Below are 22,134 nucleotides of genomic sequence, written 5' to 3'. Positions count from 1 at the left end.
GTGAAAGACTTATACTCTGAAAACTACAAGTCACTCTTAAGAGAAATTAAAGGGGACACTAACAGATGGAAACTCATCCCATGCTCATGGCTAGGAAGAATTAATATTGTCAAATGGCCATCCTGCCCAAAGCAATATACAGATTTGATGCAATCCCTATGAAACTACCAGCAACATTCTTCAATGAACTGGAACAATTAATTCAAAAATTCATATGTAAACACCAAAGACCCCAAATAGCCAAAGCAATCCTGAGAAAGAAGAATAAAGTAGGGGGGATCTCACTCCCCAACTTCAAGCTCTACTATAAAGCCATAGTAATCAAGACAATTTGGTACTGGCACAAGAGCAGAGCCACAGACCAGTGGAACAGACTAGAGAATCCAGACATTAACCCAGACATATATGGTCAATTACTATTTGATAAAGGAGCCACGGACATACAATGATGAAATGACAGTCTCTTCAACAGATGGTGCTGGCAAAGCTGGACAGCTACATGTAGGAGAATGAAACTGGACCATTGTCTAACCCCATATACAAAAGTAAACTCAAAATGGATCTAAGACTTGAATGTAAATCATGAAGCCATTAAATCCTTGGAAAAAAACATAGGCAAAAAGCTCTTAGACATAAACATGAGTGACCTCTTCTTGAACATATCTCCCTGGGGAAGGAAAACAACAGCAAAAATGAACAAGTGCGACTATATTAAGCTGAAAAGCTTCTGTACAGCAAAAGATACCATCAATACAACAAAAAGGAACCCTACAGTATGGGAGAACATATTTGAAAATGACAGATCCGATAAAGGCTTGACGTCCAGAATATATAAAGAGCTCACCCACCTCAACAAACAAAAAACAAATAACCCAATTAAAAAATGGGCAGAGGAACTGAACAGTTCTCCAAAAAAGAAATACAGATGGCCAACAGACACATGAAAAGATGCTGCACATCGCTAATTATCAGAGAAATGCAAATTAAAACTACAATGACATATCACCTCACACCAGTAAGGATAGCTGCCATCCAAAAGACAAAGAACAACAAATGTTGGCGAGGCTGTGGAGAAAGGGCAACCCTCCTACATTGCTGGTGGGAATGTAAATTAGTTCAACCATTGTGGAAAGCAGTATGGAGGTTCATCAAAATGCTCAAAACAGACTTACCATTTGACCCAGGAATTCCACTCCTAGGGATTTACCCTAAGAACACAGCAATCAAGTTTGAAAAAGACAGATCACCCCTATGTTTCTCGCAGCACTATTTACAATAGCCAAGAATTGGAAGCAACCATCGATAGATGAATGGATAAAGAAGATGTGGTACATTTACACAATGGAATACTACTCAGCCATAAGAAGAGGGCAAATCCTACCATTTGCAGCAACATGGATGGAGCTGGAGGGTATTATGCTCAGTGAAATAAGCCAAGCGGAGAAAGAGAAATAGCAAATGATTTCACTCATCTGTGGAGTATAAGAACAAAAGGGAAAACTGAAGGAACAAAACAGCAGCGGAATCACAGAACCCAAGAATGGACTAACAGGTACCAAAGGGAAAGGGACTGGGGAGGATGGGTGGGTAGGGAGGGATAAGGGAGGGAAGAAGAAGGGGGGTATTAAGATTAGCATGCATAATGGGGGGGTGGGAGAAAGGGGAGGGTTGTATAACACAGAGAAGACAAAAAACTGAGATATATCTTGAACATATCTCCCCAGGCAAGGAAAACAAAAGCAAAAATGAACAAGTGCAACTATATTAAGCTGAAAAGCTTCTGTACAGCAAAAGACACCATCAATAGAACAAAAAGGTACCCTACAGTATGGGAGAATATATTTGTAAATGACAGATCCGATAAAGGCTTGATGTCCAAAATATATAAAGAGCTCACCCACCTCAACAAACAAAAAACAAATAATGCAATTAAAAAATGGGCAGAGGAACTGAACAGACAGTTGTCCAAAAAAGAAATACAGATGGCCAACAGACACATGAAAACATGCTCCACATCGCTAGTTATCAGAGAAATGCAAATTAAAACCACAATGTGGTATCACCTCACACCAGTAAGGATAGCTGCCATCCAAAAGACAAACAACAACAAATGTTGGCAAGGTTGTGGAGAAAGGGGAACCCTCCTACACTGCTGGTGGGAATGTAAATTAGTTCAACCATTGTGGAAAGCAGTATGGACGTTCCTCAAAACGCTCAAAATAGACTTACCATTTGACCCAGGAATTCCTCTCCTAGGAATTTACCCTAAGAATGCAGCACTCCAGTTTGAAAAAGACAGATGCACCCCTATGTTTACTGCAGCACTATTTACAATAGCCAAGAATTGGAAGCAACCTAAGTGTCCATCAGTAGATGAATGGATAAAGAAGAGGTGGTACATATACACAATGGAATATTATTCAGCCAGAAGAAGAAAACAAATCCTACCATTTGGAACAACATGGATGGAGCTAGAGGGTATTATGCTCAGTGAAATAAGCCAAGCAGAGAAAGAGAAATACCAAATGATTTCACTCATCTGTGGAGTATAAGAACAAAGGAAAAACTGAAGGAAGAAAACAGCAGCAGAGTCACAGAACCCAAGAATGGACTAACAGGTACCAAAGGGAAAGGGACTGGGGAGGATGGGTGGGTAGGGAGGGATAAGGGGGGGGAGAAGAAAGGGGGTATTATGATTAGCATGCATAATGGTGGGAGTGGGAGAAAGGGGAGGGCTGTACAACACAGAGAAGACAAGTAGTGATTATACAACATTTTGCTATGCTGATGGACAGTCACTGTAAGGGGGTTTGTGGGGGGGACCTGGTATAGGGGAGAGCCTAGTAAACATAATGTTCTTCATGTAATTGTAGATTAATGATAAAAAAAGAAAAAAGAAAAAAAAGAAAGAAAGAAAGGGGGGATTACTCCCTGATAGGATAAAACTAAGTGCAAATCACCGATTAATGCATGCTTTAAATATCCCTAATTTTGACCATTTAAAGGGTGTCAGATGATCAGCTATGGAAGTACATTTTTCTGATAATATTCCTTTCTCTTAAGAAAAGAAAAAAAGGCAGTTCCTGTGTGGTGATCTCCAATAGGTTCTTCACAATGGTATAAAGGTCATATCAATGTATGGGCAAAGGGTTTGTTTGTATTTATACAGAGGATCAAAGCCTAATTTGGCTACGGAGAAAACGAATTAAGATAAAATATGAAGAAGAACTTCCAACATCAACATCCTCTGGAAGAGCCATTTCAGAAGATGATCATCAAAAAACTTCAATAATGATCCTGGTGCTGTTGCAGTTGTAGCTGCATTCATCCCACCGGTTCCTGGACTTGCCATTGAAATGAAGAAGGAGATATCTAAGCTCTCCTGTGCATACAGTAAAACAACAAATTTGGATCTATACTGTCGGAACTCAACCAAGAATTAGGAGAAGTGTAAGTTGCAGCGCTCCAAAATCGTGTGACTATAGACTATCTACTGTTAAAAGAACATATGGGATGTGAACAGTTCCCAGGAATGTGTTGTTTTAATTTGTCTGATTTTTCTTAAAATATTCAAATTCAGTTAGACAATATCCATCATATCACTGATAAGTTTTCACAAATGCCTAGGGTGTCTAACTGGTTTTCTTGGTTTCACTGGATATGGCTGGTAATTGTAGGTCTGCTTTGGTTATGTAGCTGTATTCCTATTATGTTAATGTGTGCACGCACTTTAATTAGTAATTTAAAACCTATACACGCTTATGTTATACTACAAGAAGATATGTCAACGAAAAAGAAAAAAAAAGAAAAACACAGGCCCAACTTGTGATCACCTCTCCAAGGCCAAGTCACAAAACTGGAGGTTAATATCCAACCTAACTTCAGTTTCAGCGTCTTGCAGGAATGGAATTTTAATCCAATTCATTTGGAATTTCCTGATCAGTAGTAAGGTAATCTGCATAAGACCCCTACTCCTCCTAAGGGAGCGTGACCATGCTTGAAACAATCCCTAATCTTTATTTTTGTCCCACCCTCCTGTCTACAGAAACCTATTTTTGTACAACTCCTCAGTGCACATCTCTGCTTGCTAGAGGGGATGCTGCCAGATTCATGAATCACTTAGCAAAACCAATTAGATCTTCAAGTTTACCTGAGTTCCATTTTTTAACAAAGCTCCACGCTCCAATTTGGAAATTACTTCCAAATCACCCACACATACGGTTTAGGTAAGCATTGTTCAAGAATAAACTTTTGGTTAGGTATAAGTATTTTAAGACTCTCAAGTTATTAAGGCCAAAAAAGTCTTAAGCAACATGGTAGCTAAAACATTAGCTGAATAGCCGGCGTTTCTTAATTAGTGAGTCTCTATACCTTTCTTCCATTAAAAAAAAAAAAAGTTGAATAATAAAGCAACAAAACAGTGAGGGATTTTTAGGCATACTCTTCATTCTCTGTAATCCAAGCAGTACTCTGAACAATTTTATGAATGTAATTATTCACCTTTTCTATAATGATGTAAAAAGTACTTAAAAAAGAAAAAAAATTTAAATGATGTTTTAGGGATTTCTAGGTATTACTAAGATTAAATAACTTCTCTTCAACTCAAGATTCTAAAACATACTTTCCACTTCCACTTGAGTAAAATATAATTGCAGGGTATTGGCTGCACTTTACAAAGTGGGCACAATAAATTCTATAGCAAATGCATTTTCTGAATAATCAAAACTATCCTTTAAAAATCACTTATATAACCAGTTAGGATGGCCAACATAAAAAAGACTAGGAACAAAAAATGCTGGCGAGGATGCAGAGAAAGGGGAACCATCCTGCACTGCTGGTGGGAATATAAACTAGTGAGACAGGGACCATGGGCTTAGACAGAGTAGGGTGAGAGCCTCCAGAAAAAGCAAGGCAAGATATTTACAAAGCAATGTAACAATGTAAAGTCCCTATCAAAACTCTGTGTTCAGCATTATGCAAAGTCAAGATCACACTAATTCTCTAGGGTAAAGATAGTAGACTAGGAATATAGACATCTTCAGTGAAATCAGTTAAACGTCAAAAGGCCAGGAACAACTTGGCTTAGAATGTATGAGTGTTCTGCAAGGGTATCTTAGCAGAACCCGTGACTTTACTATAAACAGCCCTAGCAAACAGACAACAACCCAGCCCATCTTGAGGGCAGAGCAGGTGGTACAAGTCCACACCCTAAGCCCTCAGTTCCCCAAAATCCTCAACTGCCTATAAATCCCCTAGACAACACACCACCCTGGGCTCTCTTGTCCCCTCCTGGCATGAGCCAGGAGCTCTTTCCTCTCACTATATCTCTAAATAAAAGCCTCTACCCTGGCTCTCCTACCTTGGGTGTTTGCTACGCTCATTCTTTAACTCCGCAAACAAGAACCCCCGGTATCACTAGTTCAACCATTGTGGAAACCAGTATAGAGGTTCCTCAAAAAACTAAAAATAGAAATACCATTTGACTCAGGAATTCCACTCCTAGGAATTTACCCTATGAATGTAGGATCCTAGTTTGAAAAAGACATATGCACCCCTATGTTTATCGCAGCACTATTTACAACAGCCAAGAAATGGAAGCAACCTAAATGTCCATCAGTAGATGAACGGATAAAGAAGATGTGGTACATATACACAATGGAATATTATTCAGCTATAAGAAGAAAACAGATCCTACCATTTGCAACAACATGGATGGAGCTAGAGGGTATTATGCTCAGTGAAATAAGCCAGGCAGAGAAAGACAAATACCAAATGATTTCACTAATCTGTGGAGTATAAGAACAAAGAAAAAACTGAACTGAAGGAACAAAACAGCAACAGACTCACAGAACCCAAGAATGGACTAACAGTTACCAAAGGGAAAGGGACTGGGGAGGATGGGTGGGAAGGGAGGGAGAAGGGGAGTAAGGGGCATTACGATCAGCACACATAATATAGCGGGGGCCACAGGGAAGGCAGTATAACACAGAGAAGAGAAGTAGTGACTCTATAGCATCTTACTATGCTGATGGACAGTGAATGTAATGGGGTATGTGGTGGGGACTTGATAATGGGGGGAATCTAGTAACCACAATGCTGCTCATGTGATTTTATATTGATACCAAAATTAAAAAATAAATTTAAAAAAATCACTTATACAGTAGGACTTGGGTGTTTGGAATGCCAAAAGTTAATGTCTTAGACTTCGTTTTGCATTCAGGCTATGGACACCATGTTCTGAGTCAGGAAGGTCATAAGCTAATACAGTTGGGTAGGTGGGGGCAGGAAAGAATGGAAGAAAGGGCTTTCTTGCCCCCACCTTCATACAGTACAATTCTAGTAGGCTTATATAGTAGGACTTCACTGTGTCCAGCTGATACTTAGTCCTTAAATCAAGCAATGTGATTTGGAGTGTTTAGTACTTGAAGATCTACAGTTTCTGTTTCAATTTTAATAACCACTCTAGAGGAGAAAAAATATATATACAGTATGACCTGTTAGATGTAAGTACAGTAATGAAAACCCAGTGGTTTGCAGTTTGTATAAATGTAAATCTCAAAAGTTGCCATGGTCTTCTGAACTTTATACTTATACCTTAAGGGGTACAACTGGAAAATAATGGATGAATTAACTAGATGTATGTTACACTATTATGTAACACTTGCTTCAGCACTTATCACCCATTGTGCAACAGAAATATTAACTCAGGATTCCATTCCACAAGCATTTATAAGACTTTGGCTCAAATGAAAAATGGACTTGATAACAAAAAAAGCCTTATGATTTAGTTGAGCCACAATACCAACACATGAAAAGGACTAACACTCATAAAACAACACACAAAAACCTCAAAGCTAATTAAGTGTAAAGGAAGGGTCTGTTGTTTCTTATTATTGCACATACCCCACTGAAGGTTTTCAATAAATTCTACCACCTTGGAAGTTTTAAAGAAAGTACATAATACGTCTGTCTGTCTGTGTGTCTCTCTGGCTGTGGAATGGCCAGGAAAGAAAGAAATACTCAAAATGAAACGCTATGTTCAAGTGACCAGGCAACCTGGGAACTAACTGGCCTAAGTGAAAACTGGGATGAGTTAGGGATGAACCCAAGAAGGTGCTTAGTCACTTACCCAGAGATTTATTTAATGCGAATGGATCGCAGGTTTCCACACGTCGCTCCACTGCCAGTAAGAAGATAGCCGTAAACCTTGAGTCCCTTTTTTCACTATTCAACAGTCACCCTCACCTACATGTGGAGTACATATTTGGCACTCAACAAATCTTGACTGAATGAAAACCTACCTTACTCTATATTAGTACCCAACCCGAGTTCTAACCCCACAAGTTACCTCCAAAAAAAAGCCTTACACCTTAACAAAAAGAGCTGAAAAAGCAGAGACTTAAACTTGGGATTTCTGTAAAGACTGAGAACAATCGAGGGCTAATGGGGGCCTACACCTACTCGGCTCCCCAAAGAAAGCTCTGGGAACTGAACTGCAGTTAGTCGGCTTCTCAGCTCACAGGGAGGTACCCGACAGGCCGCAGACCCATAGCCTCCCACCCGGGGGCGCCTAGAGATCGGGGGACAGTCTCCCTTAAAGTTAGTACCTGCGAAGCTGTGACACAGGGAGTGGCTCGGGGTTCTCATTACGGAGGCCGGGGCTTGGGGACGACCAGCTGCGCCTCCTGGTTGAGGGGTCCGCGCTCCGCAGCTGCAGTGACAGCACAGGTCGCAGAGAGTTACCTCACGCCTTAGGAGGCTGGTCGCTCGCAGGTCTCAGGTGTTTCGCTCCCAGTACTGCACTTGTCGCGCTCACGTCAACGGGCGTTCTTCAAGGTTCCCCTCACGACTCAATCACCCCTGCCTAGAGCCCAGCAGCCGGTCGCTTCCCGACGCCGCCATCGTTACTGTTTGTTTTCTTTCGCTCCGTTGAAGGTGGAGGGAGGAAGAGGACTATGGAGGAAATACAGCTGTCTAACAATATCCGCACTTTCGCTACAAATGGACGCCCTATTTCATCTCTTTTCTCCTCGAAAGTACCATAAAAGTTGACTATTTTCCATATAAGTCTTTCTCGACAAGTTTTTCAAGAGTCTCACAAGAAAATAAGGAGGCAAAAAGTGGGGGTCTTTGAAAGAGCTGTAACGCTTGGGCTCTGTGTGGAATGTGCGTCGGAGAACCGCACGTTGCACCGACAGCGACAGTGAGGACGCGGCGTGGGGCGGGCACTGACTCGGAGTGGGCGGTGCCTATGCCGAGGGCCTGAGCTGCTTTAGCCCTGCGGCGCTGTCCGGAGGAGGTCCTAACCTGGCGTGGCGGTTGGGGAGTGTGGCTTGTAACCTGACAGCCGCAAAGAGGTGAGTGACTGGCGTTGGCTAATTTTGAGAGGCCGAAGCTATCAGACTTTCATATCCATTTCTAAGGCGCGTTTTAGAAGTTTTGGAATCGTCTCTCAACCTTAGCTCTCCCAGCCACTTTGCGCCTTCCTTCCAACCTGTCCTGTCTTCCCTACTTACTAGCCTTCAGCTTCACGACTTGTATTTCTCGGGGAGAGGGGGACGCTTGTTGTAAGAGCACACAGTCAACGTCCACCAATCTAGGTCACAGGCATTTTTTTTTACCCTCTCCTCTCTTGTTAGACTGGTTTTAGCACCCCTCCCGCCCCAGCCCTTCCGGTACTTTTCAGGTCGAGCCAGAAGACTTTGGGTAACAAAACTCGCCGTGACTAATCCCTAGTTATGACTTCTGTCCGCAGCTTCTTGGCCTGTATACTTAGGAGCAGACCTCTTATATTTTGTGGATAATTATGCTAGTACTTCCGTTAATCTTTTGCTCCTCCCAGTTCAAATGCAAGGCATTAAATGAGCCACCGAAACAACTCCCATTATCTTTCAAACTAAAAGCAAGCCTGTCGTGAAGCCATGAGTTAGTGGAGAAAAACCCAGAATTACAGTTATAGCACCTTTTGCTTGAAGCAAATGGAAATTTGAGAAAAGAATCAGTTGTAACCTTTGGGTCACTTTGAGGTCTTTCGTAAGTTTCTCGTGTTTTTTTCTTTTAACCTTTACAGAGAGAAGATTATAAATGCCAGAGCCATTTCACTGATGGTTTGCTTTTGAATTCTGACACGTCCTTAAATACCTTCTTGCATGTTTTCACTGGAAAGGGTTCAGGAAAAGTAGCAGAGGGGAGGAGAGACAACATTTATATGCACCATGGCTATACCAATAACAGTGCTTGACTGTGATCTCTTGCTGTATGGCCGAGGTCACCGGACATTGGACCGCTTTAAGCTGGATGATGTGACTGATGAATATTTGATGTCCATGTATGGGTTTCCTCGACAGTTCATTTATCACTTGGTGGAGCTCTTGGGGACAAGTCTTTCCAGACCTACTCAGAGATCCAGGGCTATTAGCCCAGAGACACAGATCCTTGCAGCACTGGGCTTCTATACCTCAGGTTCCTTCCAGACTCGGATGGGAGATGCTATCGGAATCAGTCAGGCATCTATGAGTCGATGTGTTGCCAATGTCACCGAAGCACTCGTGGAAAGAGCCTCACAGTTCATTCGCTTTCCAGCTGATGAAGCCTCCCTGCAGGCTCTGAAGGATGAATTCTATGGGTTGGCAGGGATGCCAGGGGTGTTAGGAGTGGTTGACTGTATCCATGTGGCAATTAAGGCACCAAATGCTGAAGACCTCTCCTATGTGAACCGCAAAGGTCTGCATTCTTTAAACTGCCTGATGGTATGTGATATCCGAGGGACACTAATGACTGTGGAGACCAGCAGGCCAGGTAGCCTACAGGACTATGCTGTGCTGCAGCAGTCTTCTCTCAATAGTCAGTTTGAAGCCAGAATGCACAAAGATAGCTGGCTGCTTGGTAAGTTTGCAGGTGTAAATGCTTCATTTTGTAGCCATAGAGAAATTGTGTCACAGAGTAGAATGAAATATGGGAGTCTGTAGACCTGAGCCTCCTTTTCATTTTTTAATGAGACCTCAGTTGGGAACTCTTTGAGCCTCAATTTTTAAAAATCAATGTTTAAAAGACATATTAAATTTTAACAATACATTATTTGACCCAGATCTTTTTCTAGGAATTTATCTTGCAGGTAGGTATGTGTTCATAAATATGGACATTGGTGATATAAAACAAAATTATATAAAAGAATTTGCATTGCAGCAATATTTTATAGTTGCAAACAATCCCACAAAAAAACATTCCCCTTAAATACATCTGAAATACTCATCAGTACAGATCTGGTTAAATATAGTACCCCCATACAATTGAACCTTACTTTTTATCATGTGTAAAAAAGTAGTAATACCTGTTATAGGGATTAGGTAACTTATATAAAGTTCACTATAAAGTACTGTTAAAATATGAGACGTTTTTACCATTGTTGATTGTCATTGTGACATCTATATGAAAACGATACCATGAAGTGCACTTATACAGTTCTCCTGATAGGAACTCACTTCCAGATCTGCCCAAGTGCCATTGGAAAGCCTGGCTTCGTGATCTGAGTAGGACAAGAATGACCTCATTCAAAATTGAGCAGTGCAAACTGAGATAACTATACAGCTGTGAGGAATACTGTTGGTTAACAGTGATAAAATCCTTGAGTCTGGCGGCTTAGTTTTTTCTCACTTGTTTTAAAGCATTACTCTTTTGTGAGCAGCAGAATAAGGATTATCTTGTATACGACATATTAAGTGAGAGATGAAAAGATACATTAAAGATCGGAAGACTTTTCTTTCAAAACCACAAATATCTGCGCTGCACATGTTCATAACAGTATTTAACACAGACACTCAGGAATTATTTATTCTTAATATGCTTGGATTCTCTTTAGTGTGCTTGCTGACCATTAAAGAAAAATCTCCCTATTCCAAATGGGAAGAAACTGCTGTCACACTGATTGATTTAGAGCTACCAGGACGCCATATGTAACATCTTGGCATTTAGTGATTTTTCTTCAGCTGTTGCTTCTACATACCATTTTCAGTGTACCATCTTCTTTTTATTGGACTTTGATCTTAATCCCAACCTGTGCCTACTTTGAACTTTCAAATTTTGTTTTCATACAACTCACACCAATAAGTGAAGGAAAATCTGTTTTTCCAGTTTCTATCTAGCTATTTCTCTGTATGTGGGAGTACTTGGGTTCCAAACTTACTTCTTATGAAATCACTTTGGTACACTAACTATAAAGACAAGCTAAAACTTACAGGGTACTTAGAATTTGTCAGGCAATATTATAAGTACTTTGCATTTGATTATCTCACTTATTCCTATTAAAAACTCTCAAGGAGTTACCAAATTAAGGCACAGAATAACTAAGGCACTTGTGTTTAACTAGGTTATATGAGTTACTCTAGTTGGCAAATATGCCTTCTGTTAAGGACTTCAAGGTCATAAAGGAATTACTGATTTTCTTTTCCCTCACACCTTGGGACCCCAGATTCAGTTGGAATTATGGTTTTAAAGTAGTTTTTTTAGTTGTTTACAGGACATAGGTGGAAAAAGTAAAAACTGACAAATTTTTATATACTTTCTGATTTCCCTCTTTAGAGGAAGAGTGGAAGTGGGAGAAATTGAGATTGCAACATTTAACAAATGCTTATTAAGGCCAGATTTGGTACCAGGCCATATGATACACACTAAGAATGGAAAAACCCTTAGTATGATCAGTTCTAGCACCTACCCCCTTGAAAAGCCTCTATGAGCTCTAACAGAAAAACTGTCTAAAGACCCCTCCCTGAATTAGTATAATGTTCACAGATTTCCCAGATCAAAGAGTCATCTGGGAATTTATTAAAAATGTACATCACTGGGCCCCACTTCAAATTTTGGGAATGAGAATCTTTAAGGGACTAAACTATAAATCCATTTTTAACAAGTGCTCTAAATGATTTCATGCAAATAGATAAGTTTGGGAAACACTGGTCTCTAGACAATGGACAATGGAATAACTAGGGGCGGATTGGCAGGATGAAGAATGACAAGATGTTTAAAAAAAATAAAAAGATAAGATGGCTGATTATATCTTTTTTAAATGTATTTACTTATTTTATATAATTAATATAAAATCACATGGGCAACTTTGTGGTTACTAGATTCCCCCCATTATCAAGTCCCCACCCAATACCCCATTACAGTCACTGTCCATCAGTGCAGTAAGATGCTGTAGAGTCACTACTTGTCTTCTCTGTGCTATACTGCCTTCCCCGTGCCCCTACTTGTAGGTTGCTGTTCATAGATCATTCTGTTTTTAGGAGAATTGATTGCCTTCCTTGGAATCTGTGGTGTGTGCCGCAGCTCACTAAATCTTAACTGAGATCTGTTTCTTGTTATAGCTACTCCCTCATTGTTTGGCGCCAGGGATGTCTTGCCCTGGCGACCTGGAGGCAATTACATTCCTGGAGCAAAGCATGTTAATCATTGTGTCTAGAAACTTGTTAACCCACTCAAGAATGTGATTCTTGATCAATAAATATGAGAGGTGCTCTTTCAGCACCACTCTTGCGCTGTTACGCCTTGAGTTCCCTGGCTGGTTCTTTCAGATCTTTGATATCTCATCGCGTCTCCTCCCTTGTCTGCGGGTCAGAAGCAGGGAGGGGACCGACACCTACTCTATATTATGTGTGCTAATTGTAATGCCCCTTATTCCCTTTCTCCCTCCCTTCCCACCCATCCTCCCCAGTCCCTTTCCCTTTGATAACTGTTAGTCCATTCTTGGGTTCTGTGAGTCTGCTGCTGTTTTTGTTCCTTCAAGTTTTGGTTTGTTCTTATACTCCACAGATGAGTGAAATCATTTGGTACTTGTCTTTCTCAGATGTCTGATTATATCTTAATGCCATCAGATATGTGCAGTAGTTCTAGATTAGCTAAATCTAGAATTAGCTGTGATTCCCCTTTGATTTTTTTAGCATTTTTTCACCATGGTGTCATCCCTTCATGTCCTCATTCTCATCTGTTCTCTTGTAGTGCATTATCTAATTCCCCATAAGTGTACCTGCTCCTGCAAACAATTCAGCCTGAGTTCCTGTTTATTCAGCTCTTGGTCTGGTCCTCTTAGGCAGCTTTGGGTAAGGACTGCCAGAGTGTCTTGTTGAATGCCTGATTATGTAAGCAATGTAATCTGGTTTAGCAGTTCTGATCCTAATCCCCTCCTGAGTGTCTGTCTTCCAGTGCTGCTTGAATTATAACCTGTTAATGATAATGGAGCATTTTATAAAAGGTCAAACATTAATGAGCTTGTCCTATGTGTCTCCCCATTTAAGGCCCATGATATTTCTTTAAAAAACATTTAAAAAATATTATGTGTATCTCTGCTTTTGCATTCATCTTAAATGTTTATCTTACTCTCTTTTACAGCATTCCACTATTGTTTTTGTGCCTCTGAATCAGAAATTAGCATTTAATGACTAGCTCTTTCCCCTTCCTTCGTCTGACATATCAAAGGATGGCTGTCATGCATTTTGATCTTCTCATTTATGCAATGAGTTCAATAATATCTATCCTGGCAGAGTTGGAATTGGATAATAGAGACTATTTTTAAAGTGCCCAACACAGTGCCTGCTACATAATAGGTATTCAGTGAGTAACAGATACTATTTTCATTATTATTTATAACATTGGTTTTCTAAATATAGTATTTAGTAGGGGTGATTTCCCCTATACTTAGGAGGGGAAAAGTCAGCTAAATATAAAATTTGAAAATTTTGTGAGACTTAGATATTTAAAGTTAATCCAGCACACCTAATACAATGTTATATGTCAATTATATCTCAATAAAAATTTTAAGTTAATCCAGTTATTAGAAATGTAAGCTCCTAAAAGAATGAAGTCCTATATGTTTTGGAACAGTGCCTAGCACTATCTGAATAGTCCATAACTATTTACTGAAATTGATGGTGGGTCAGGAAAACAGGGATTGTGCAGGTTAGTACTCCTAGGGCCTGTCTCCAATTTCTAAGAGATTGTGCCTCTGTGGGAGACATTTCATCTGCCAGATGTAGTGAGTCAGGACAATTACACGCTGTAGAAACACTGTACTGTTGTACTAGGACATTGCACCCTAGTTTTCTGTTTCGTTTTTAGTAGCTCCCAGGATCATTTGATAAGGAAGTCCCTAAGGGAACTGCCTCATGTATATCATTTTAATTGGCTTCTGATTTCCTTATCATTGATTATTACTATTTACATCATATTTATGTTCTCCTTAATGTGAAATTTTACCAGTTCCTCTGTTACCAAGGTATGGTTCTAGTGAATGTAATATCTGGGAAGACAGAACCCCTGATTTCTGATTTCTGCCATAGATGTTGGGACTTTTATTCTTCCTAGCACTGAGAGAATGAATAATGATCATTGTCCCTGAAATACTCTAAAATCCCTAGGTACTGCTCTCAAACCTGGCATTTTATTGGTAAAGTTAAAAAATTTCCTCACAAGTGTTTTACGATCTCCTGGAAGCATTCTCTTTTTCTCTCTTGCATTCTGGCTCTTTAGAGATTTTGAAGATTGGCTTGCTATGTGATAGTTTTTACTAACTTTTTATTAAAGAATAATATCTCTGAATTGAGAAAATCCAGCAATTTTATATCCTCCAGTGCCTCACCTCCTTCCTACATTCTTTCAGGCTTGGCTTTCTTTAATTATCAGCCTTTTTTTTTCTCTGTTGGTTTTAACCAAGGACATTCTGAGCCTGCTCAGGACATTGACATGCCTTCTCTTGCAGTTCCCTCATGGTTTCTCTGGTGTTCTTTGGTGCCACAGGCTGTTGTGTTTTCTTGTCCATTCTCTGTATATGTTCTTGGATTCCTTTTTTGTTTGTATTCCACTTACAATATTTATGATTTCTTTGGGCTTTCCCCATAGGTGACAGTTCATTCTTTCTCCATACCTGGCTCATGACCCCACTTCACATTCCTGAAACTCCAGCCGAATATCGCTATAATATGGCCCATTCTGCAACTCACAGTGTGATTGAGAAGACTTTCCGCACCCTCTGCTCCCGATTCCGCTGCCTGGATGGATCCAAGGGTGCATTGCAGTACTCACCGGAGAAGTCTAGCCACATCATCTTGGCTTGCTGTGTCCTCCACAACATCTCCCTGGAGCATGGGATGGATGTTTGGTCCTCTCCAATGACAGGACCCCTTGAACAGCCTGCTGAGGAAGAGTATGAACATATGGAGTCCCTAGACCTAGAGGCTGACCATATCCGTCAGGAGCTGATGCTCACTCATTTTAGCTAATGTGAAAGGTGGGGAAGAGAGAAACTTTCCATAGTTGTAATAACTTTCATCCTCACCACCTCCTACACAGTTCCATCATCTAACATGACTAAGTGTGTGGACCCTTGTCACAAATTGACATTTAATCTCGTGTTTTAGAAGGGATGGGGCTATGCCAGAATATCTTGATTCTTTTGCAAATTTACCAACTAAACCAAAACCAAGACAACAGTTCCCAGCTATCCACTGGACTCCAGGTTGAGTACACTTGTTTAAAAGCTCACTGGTTGTAGACATTTCTGATTGTGCCTACAAAATCAAAACAAAGGGGAATATAGAATCTAGCCAGAAAACTTTTTTTTTGTTTCAATTACTTAGAGATTTCAAATGAAAACAGTATTTTTCCTGAATTATTTGGGTGATGTTTTAGTTTTTCTACTTTGCTGCCTATAAAAGTCTCATCTGAGGCAGGTGTTAAAGAGTAAATTGAAGATAGGGAATGGTCTTTTGACATAAGTAAATGGCTATGAATCTGAGTTTGGAGCTTTGTGTTTATAAGAGGATATTAGGGGCATTCTGAAACTACACCTTTAGTCTTTCTGCAATAATTGGACTGTAACTTGCACCTAGTTCCTAGGGAGGACATTTGGACTCTAATCTCCTATTGCCAATCCAAATAGGAGTTAGAGGCTAAATGGGTATAAGAACTCAATCAATGTAAAGAAGACGAGTCAAACATAGATAAAATAGCAAGCTTACACTTTACAGGAAATCTAAAGATGCTGATAGATTGCTGCACAGAGGAGATTGACCCAGATTGTGATAGCTCACATCTAAATTACATTCTTGTGATCATGATGTTAGAATATCTCTTTGGCCATTCTGCTTTGAAATTCCTTGTACAGAAAGAAGGTTTGGGATAAAGAAGTCATGTGAAAGTATTAAAAAGGAGAGGTAAAAGGAATATAATTTCTTATCTTGAAATGAATTTTGGATTTAGACCTACTTGAATATCTTACATGCAAAGTGATGGACAGAATTTCCCAGGAAATAAAAAATCCCCTACCAAGTCTTGTTCTAAAATTATACTGAAAATCATACTAGATTATGTGAAAATAACCTGATTGGAACAATAAAAGTGTGAATTTGGTTCATACACTAGTACCTTTACTAGGACAGAAAAGAGAATTTCCTGAGGTTGTCTTATTCCCAGTTTCTCATCCACTCACCATGGGATACCTCTGAATTGTCCTCTTGGATCATTTCCAACCTGACTTTGGCGTTGTTAATCTGGTGATTTGCAAAGTAAAGAATTGAACAGCTGATGATAGAGGAAATTTGGAAATAAATTGAGGGTGACTCATCCCCAAGAGTAAAAACAATTATGGATTATTATCTTCTGTTTAGTTCTACTCCAAAAGCTATTTCCCCTCATCATCCTACTCTTTGAGCTTAATATGTACAATGATGTCTTTGAGATGGGAGTGGAAGGCAACTGGGAACTTTAGCTCTATTCATTGTGCAATAGAGATGTCCTGGTACTTTTTTTTTCTTTGTAAAGTTTAACTTGTGACCCAAGCTGGTTTTGTCTCTGTCATAAAGCAATATTTTAACTCTCACCATCTTCCCAAGTTTCCTAAAATGGCTATTTTTTCTTTCAGTTTTGGTTTTATTATGCATATTGCATAAGGAAAACATATCCTCTAAGTGCCACCCATGTATTATAAGGCAAGGTTAAGTGTGATCTTGGAAAGTGCCTAGCATTTTAGCCTTAAAGACCTACACTAAAGGAAAACAGGTTTTTCACAACTTTACTCACTAGATGGTGACATGAATCCTGAGTGGAGGGATGGTCTTGGAGAGATTTCAAATGCAATTGCAAGTCTATTACTTGCACACCAAAGATAATTTCTAAGTACTGATCTGACTGAACATTGACTGGCAGTATTTTTCCCTGGAAGCAATTAATTTCACAGAGTAACTCCAAATCTATTCCTTGAATTTCCTTCCAACCTAGATTTTTACATCCCAGGAGTTTTTTAGTCCATGCTTACACTTCCCCAAAATATTCTAGGGGAGGAATTGGGATCTGTACTTCCAAATTGCCAAAGGTTTGCTCATAGGGGCTTTTTATAAGTGCCTGAGAAGTCTTCTCCTCTTGAGATCCTTATTGTGGATTTTTAGTGTCTTCCCAGTACAGTTTTGAGAGAGTCAAGAATTTTGCCTGTTTTAGGTTAAGCCTCATTTTTCTAGATGATTCCATTTGGCCAGCATAGGAGTTTTCCAGATTTGCCTTTAGATTTTACAAGACAGCAAAGTCCCAGGACATATTAAGGGAAGACTACAATATAGGTTCATCACTTGTTTATCAGTTCCCAGTTGTACAAAAGAGGGACCATAAACATTGTTAGTTAAAAATGAACTGAACAGAGATTGTGCTTCTTTTCTAACCCTTGGGCTGTAATAGATCTATAGCAATTTAACCTAATTTAGGGACAAAAAACAAGACCAATTATAATGAAAACATAAGTTTGGGGGAGGGGTAAAATAGAAGCTGCACAGATAATAAACATACTATGATTGAATCTCCCCTGAAACAATTAACTGATAACTCCAAGGACTAAGCTTAGCAGTCACTTTTCCCTGGCAATGGAGGGAAAGTTAGGACAAGAAAATAAGAAATTAAGGAGTCTTAACTCTAGTGCATGCACTTGTCTTTAGGGCCTATTGCTCTCTAGATCCCACCCAGATTTCACCAAATTACAGGTATAAAAGATCACGACTCAGAACTGAGACTTCGTTGAGAATTGTAGTGCAGGAAGAAAGGGAAGCTGAAGCCTGGGACTCACCCCCAGTTCCCTAAAACAAAATTTACGGGCTTTTTAAAAAATTAATGACTACAATCTAAGAACCCCCTCTGTGACAATCAAGTAGAAGAGATGAAATCTTCAGATACTAAATAGGACCAAGGAAAGTAGTCCTTGAAATCCGGTTAGTAAGTTTCAAAAAAAAAATTATTTGAAAGGAATCTCCATGTTTGCCCAACAAAACATGGATTATTCTATTAAGACTTTATATATATTGCTGTCATTATGGAAGGGCTGATTAGTCATTCTAGAATCTTAAAATGTTCATGCATTTCAATCCATTGACGGATTTCACCACTGGATATTTATAAATTCCAAAGAAGGAGGAGCCTCTTATAGTTCTGTGAATGGTTCCTTGCTGTTCTGGGATCTCACCTTCCTTGGGCTCCTCCTACATCACTACACTGCTTCTACTATTAGCATCCAGCCCAGTGCGTATATTATCCCACAGTTCATTGGACCAGGCTCCGAAAGAACAGAGTACAATTGCAACAGCAAAACGTACAACTGGCTCATTATTTGGCTGCTCAAAGCCTAACTCCTCTTCCTGGACTTACTTCATAGTACTGTTCCAGGAGTTATGCCATCCTAAGTTCAAGTGTGGTAGAGTGTGGTAGACGTTTCTCAGAGCCCAGAACCAAGATAAGGAAAAAAATCACATCTCCTTTTCTTCTTTTCCCCCTTCACCCATCATCCTAGGCAATTCTCCCAGGTCAGCAGGTCCCAGTTCCCTTTTCCTGGTCTTTCTAAATTCTTCAAATGTTATCAACAGTGGTTATGTCCATTTGTAGGGTGAGAAACTGTCCCAGTTTTCCCAGAGCTGTCCTTTGCAGTTTTAGCACTGAAAGTCCTATGTCCTGGGATTCCTAGTCCTCAGCAAACAAGAACATTTGGTCACCCTACCTTCAGGGGAAGCATCTTACCTTCAAGCAGGTGCCTCCCCAAAAGAATCCTATTAGAATACAGTAATCAACAATCAATATAATAATGAGTTATTGAGTCAACACGAATATACAGACTTCAGTGGTATATCCCAGGGTGATCTTCCCACCTGGTTTCTTTTTTTCAGGTCTTCCATTGTGAGGAGATTCCTGTAAGGTTTGAAGGTTTCAACTACTGATCTCTTGTGATCTACTCTTCCATCCAAATATACTTCTCCATAAGAACAAGCAGTAGTTTATTGTTACACTGAAGCTTAAACTCACATTTGAAAAGAGCAATATCCATTTTTAGATGATGATTTTAGTTTTATATTTGTATAATCTTAAGGAGTTTTTCTCAAAATAAAAGTCTCCAGTTTTTGAAAAACGGAAAACTTCTCGTAACCTTGAAATTTTTTTCTTCAGTGTTTTCTCACTGAAATCAAGGTTTATAAATAATCTCATAAGATGCTTATGCCTCACAAGCCTCTCCAAGAGGGAAGCTTCTTTAAAGTGTGTATTCAGACTGAAAACTCAGCCCTGGATGGCAGCAAAGTCTATTTGCCCTCTCCTCATTTGGCTCCAGAAATGTGGCAGAGACTGCTTATTTGGTTGTCACCATTTGCCCCTGGATTTTAGTTACATGGCTCTCCAGAGTAAAGAATTACGTGGCTCCCCACATAAAGGCTATGTGACTAAATTCTGGTTAGTGGAATATAAGTGAAAGTGTCTTTTGCTATTTTTAAGATCTGTCCCTATGGTGGTAGTCATGCTTTTCCTCTGTCAGCTTCTTGTTGGTTGGACTGTAGGTATGACAGCTAGAGATTGAGGAGCTGTCTTTGACATGAGATGAAAGTCCCTTATTGAAGATGTCAACACAGCAAGATAGAAGCCTGATCCCTGATGCTCAACAGCCACAACTTCCCTAGTTTGTATGTCTTTGCATTGCTTTTCATTTTTATTTTATTTTGGTATCATTAATCTACAATTACATGAGGAACATTATGTATACTAGATACCCCCTTCACCAAGGCCCCCCCGCCACATACCGCATTAGTCACTGTCCATCAGCATAGTGAGATGCTGTAAAATCACTACTTGTCTACTCTGTGTTGAAAAGCCCTCCCCATGCTCCCCCCCCACATTATACATGCTAATTGTAAGGCCCCCTTTCTACTTCCCCCCTTCTCCCTCCCCTCCCACCCATGCTCCCCAGTCCTTTTCCCTTTGGTAACTGTTAGTCTTTTCTTGGGTTTTTTGATTCTGCTGCTCTTTTGCTCCTTCAGTTTTTCATTTGTTCTTATACTCCACGGATGAGTGAAATCATTTGGTACTTGTCTTTCTCTGCCTGGGTTATTTCACGGAGCATAATACCCTCTAGCTCCATCCATGTTGTTGCAAATGGTAGGATTTGTTTTCTTCTTAGGGCTGAATAATACTCCATTGTGTATATGTACCACATCTTCTTTATCCATTCATCTACTGATGGACACTTAGGTGGCTTCCATTTCTTGGCTATTGTAAATAGTGCAGCGATAAACATAGGGGTGCATCTGTCTTTTTCAAATTGGGCTGCTGCATTCTTCAGGTAAATTCCTAGAAGTGGGATTTCTGGGTCAAATGGTATTTCTATTTTGAGCTTTCTGAGGAACCTCCATACTGCTTTCCACAATGGTTGAACTAATTTACATTCCCACCAGCAGTGTAGGAGGGTTGCCCTTTCTCCACAACCTCGCCAACATTTGTTGCTGTTTGTCTTTTGGATGGTGGCGATCCTTACTGGTATGAGGTGATACCTCATTGTGCTTTTAATTTGCATTTCTCTGATGACTAGTGATGTGGAGCATCTTTTCATGTGTCTCTTGGCCATATGAATTTCTTCTTTGGAGAACTGTCTGTTCAGCTACTCTGCCCATTTTTTAATTGGATTGTTCGCTTTTTGTTTGTTGAGGTGCGTGAGCTCTTTATATATTTCAGATGTCAACCCTTTATCGGATCTCTCATTTATGAATATATTCTCCCATACTGTAGGATGCCTTTTTGTTCTATTGATGGTGTCCTTTGCTGTACAGAAACTTTTCAGCTTGATAGAGTCCCACTTGTTCATTTTTGCTTTTGTTTCCCTTGCCCAGGGAGATATGTTCATGAAGAAGTCACTCATGTTTATGTCCAAGAGATTTTTGCCTATGATTTTTTTCTAAGAGTTTTATGGTTTCATGGCTTACATTCAGGTCTGTGATCCATTTTGAATTTACTTTTGTGTATGGGGTTAGACAATGATCCAGTTTCATTCTCTTACATGTAGCTGTCCAGTTATGCCAACACAAGCTGTTGAAGAGGCTGTCATAACCCCATTGTATGTCCATGGCTCCTTTATTTTATATTAATTGACCATATATGTTTGGGTTAATGTCTAGACACTCTATTCGGTACCACTGCTCTGTGGGTCTGTTCTTGTGCCAGTACCAAATTGTCTTGATTTGTAGTAGAGCTTGAAGCTGGGGAGCAAGATCCCTCCCACTTTATTCTTCCTTCTCAGGATTGCTTTGGCTACTCGGGGTCTTTGATGGTTCCATATGAATTTTAGAACTATTTCTTCCAATTTGTTGAAGAATGCTGTTGGTAATTTGATAGGAATTGCATTGAATCTGTAGATTGCTTTGGGCAGGATGGCCATTTTGACGATATTAATTCTTCCTAGCAAAGAGCATGGGATGAGTTTCCATTTGTTAGTGTCCTCTTTAATTTCTCTTAAGAGTGTCTTGTAGTTTTCAGGGTATAGGTCTTTCACTTCCTTGGTTAGGTTTATTTCTAGGTATTTTATTCTTTTTGATGCAATTGTGAATGGAATTGTTTTCTGGTTTCTCTTTCTATTAGTTCATTGTTACTGTATAGGAAAGCCTCAGATTTCTGTGTATTAATTTTGTATCCTGCAATTTTGCTGTATTCTAATATCAGTTCTAGTAGTTTTGAAGTGGAGTCTTTAGGGTTTTTTATGTACAAAATCATGTCATCTGCAAATAGTGACAGTTTGACTTCTTTACTGATCTGGATTCCTTGTGTTCTTTGTTTTTTCTAATTGCCAGTACTATTTTGAAT

At 39.7% G+C, this 22,134-nt stretch overlaps 2 protein-coding genes across 12 annotated transcripts in view; one reads left to right on the top strand and one right to left on the bottom strand.

Annotated features, from left to right (window-relative positions):
• The window catches only part of ATG13 (autophagy related 13), a 105,196-nt gene extending 97,243 nt beyond the window's left edge, over positions 1–7,953 (bottom strand). For 5 of the 11 annotated variants that reach the window (XM_036891633.2, XM_057507629.1, XM_057507628.1 and 2 more), the window contains exon 1: positions 7,608–7,951. The gene's annotated coding sequence lies outside the window, so the exon portion shown is untranslated. Of the gene's footprint in view, positions 1–7,129; positions 7,246–7,607 lie in introns of all 11 variants that reach the window. The other 6 variants (XM_057507633.1, XM_057507635.1, XM_036891632.2 and 3 more) reach the window with 5 other exon arrangements.
• A 271-nt stretch (positions 7,954–8,224) lies between these two features.
• Positions 8,225–16,867, top strand: HARBI1 (harbinger transposase derived 1). Its single transcript, XM_036891646.2, has 3 exons — positions 8,225–8,357; positions 9,071–9,885; positions 14,890–16,867. The coding sequence occupies exons 2-3, from the start codon at positions 9,216–9,218 to the stop codon at positions 15,267–15,269; spliced, it is 1,050 nt and encodes a 349-aa protein (XP_036747541.1). The 5' UTR covers positions 8,225–8,357; positions 9,071–9,215; the 3' UTR covers positions 15,270–16,867.
• The last annotated feature ends 5,267 nt before the right edge of the window (positions 16,868–22,134 follow it).

Source organism: Manis pentadactyla, chromosome 9 (assembly GCF_030020395.1).
Source record: "Manis pentadactyla isolate mManPen7 chromosome 9, mManPen7.hap1, whole genome shotgun sequence".
NCBI lineage: Eukaryota > Metazoa > Chordata > Mammalia > Pholidota > Manidae > Manis > Manis pentadactyla.
This window is presented reverse-complemented; position numbering and strand designations above follow the sequence as displayed.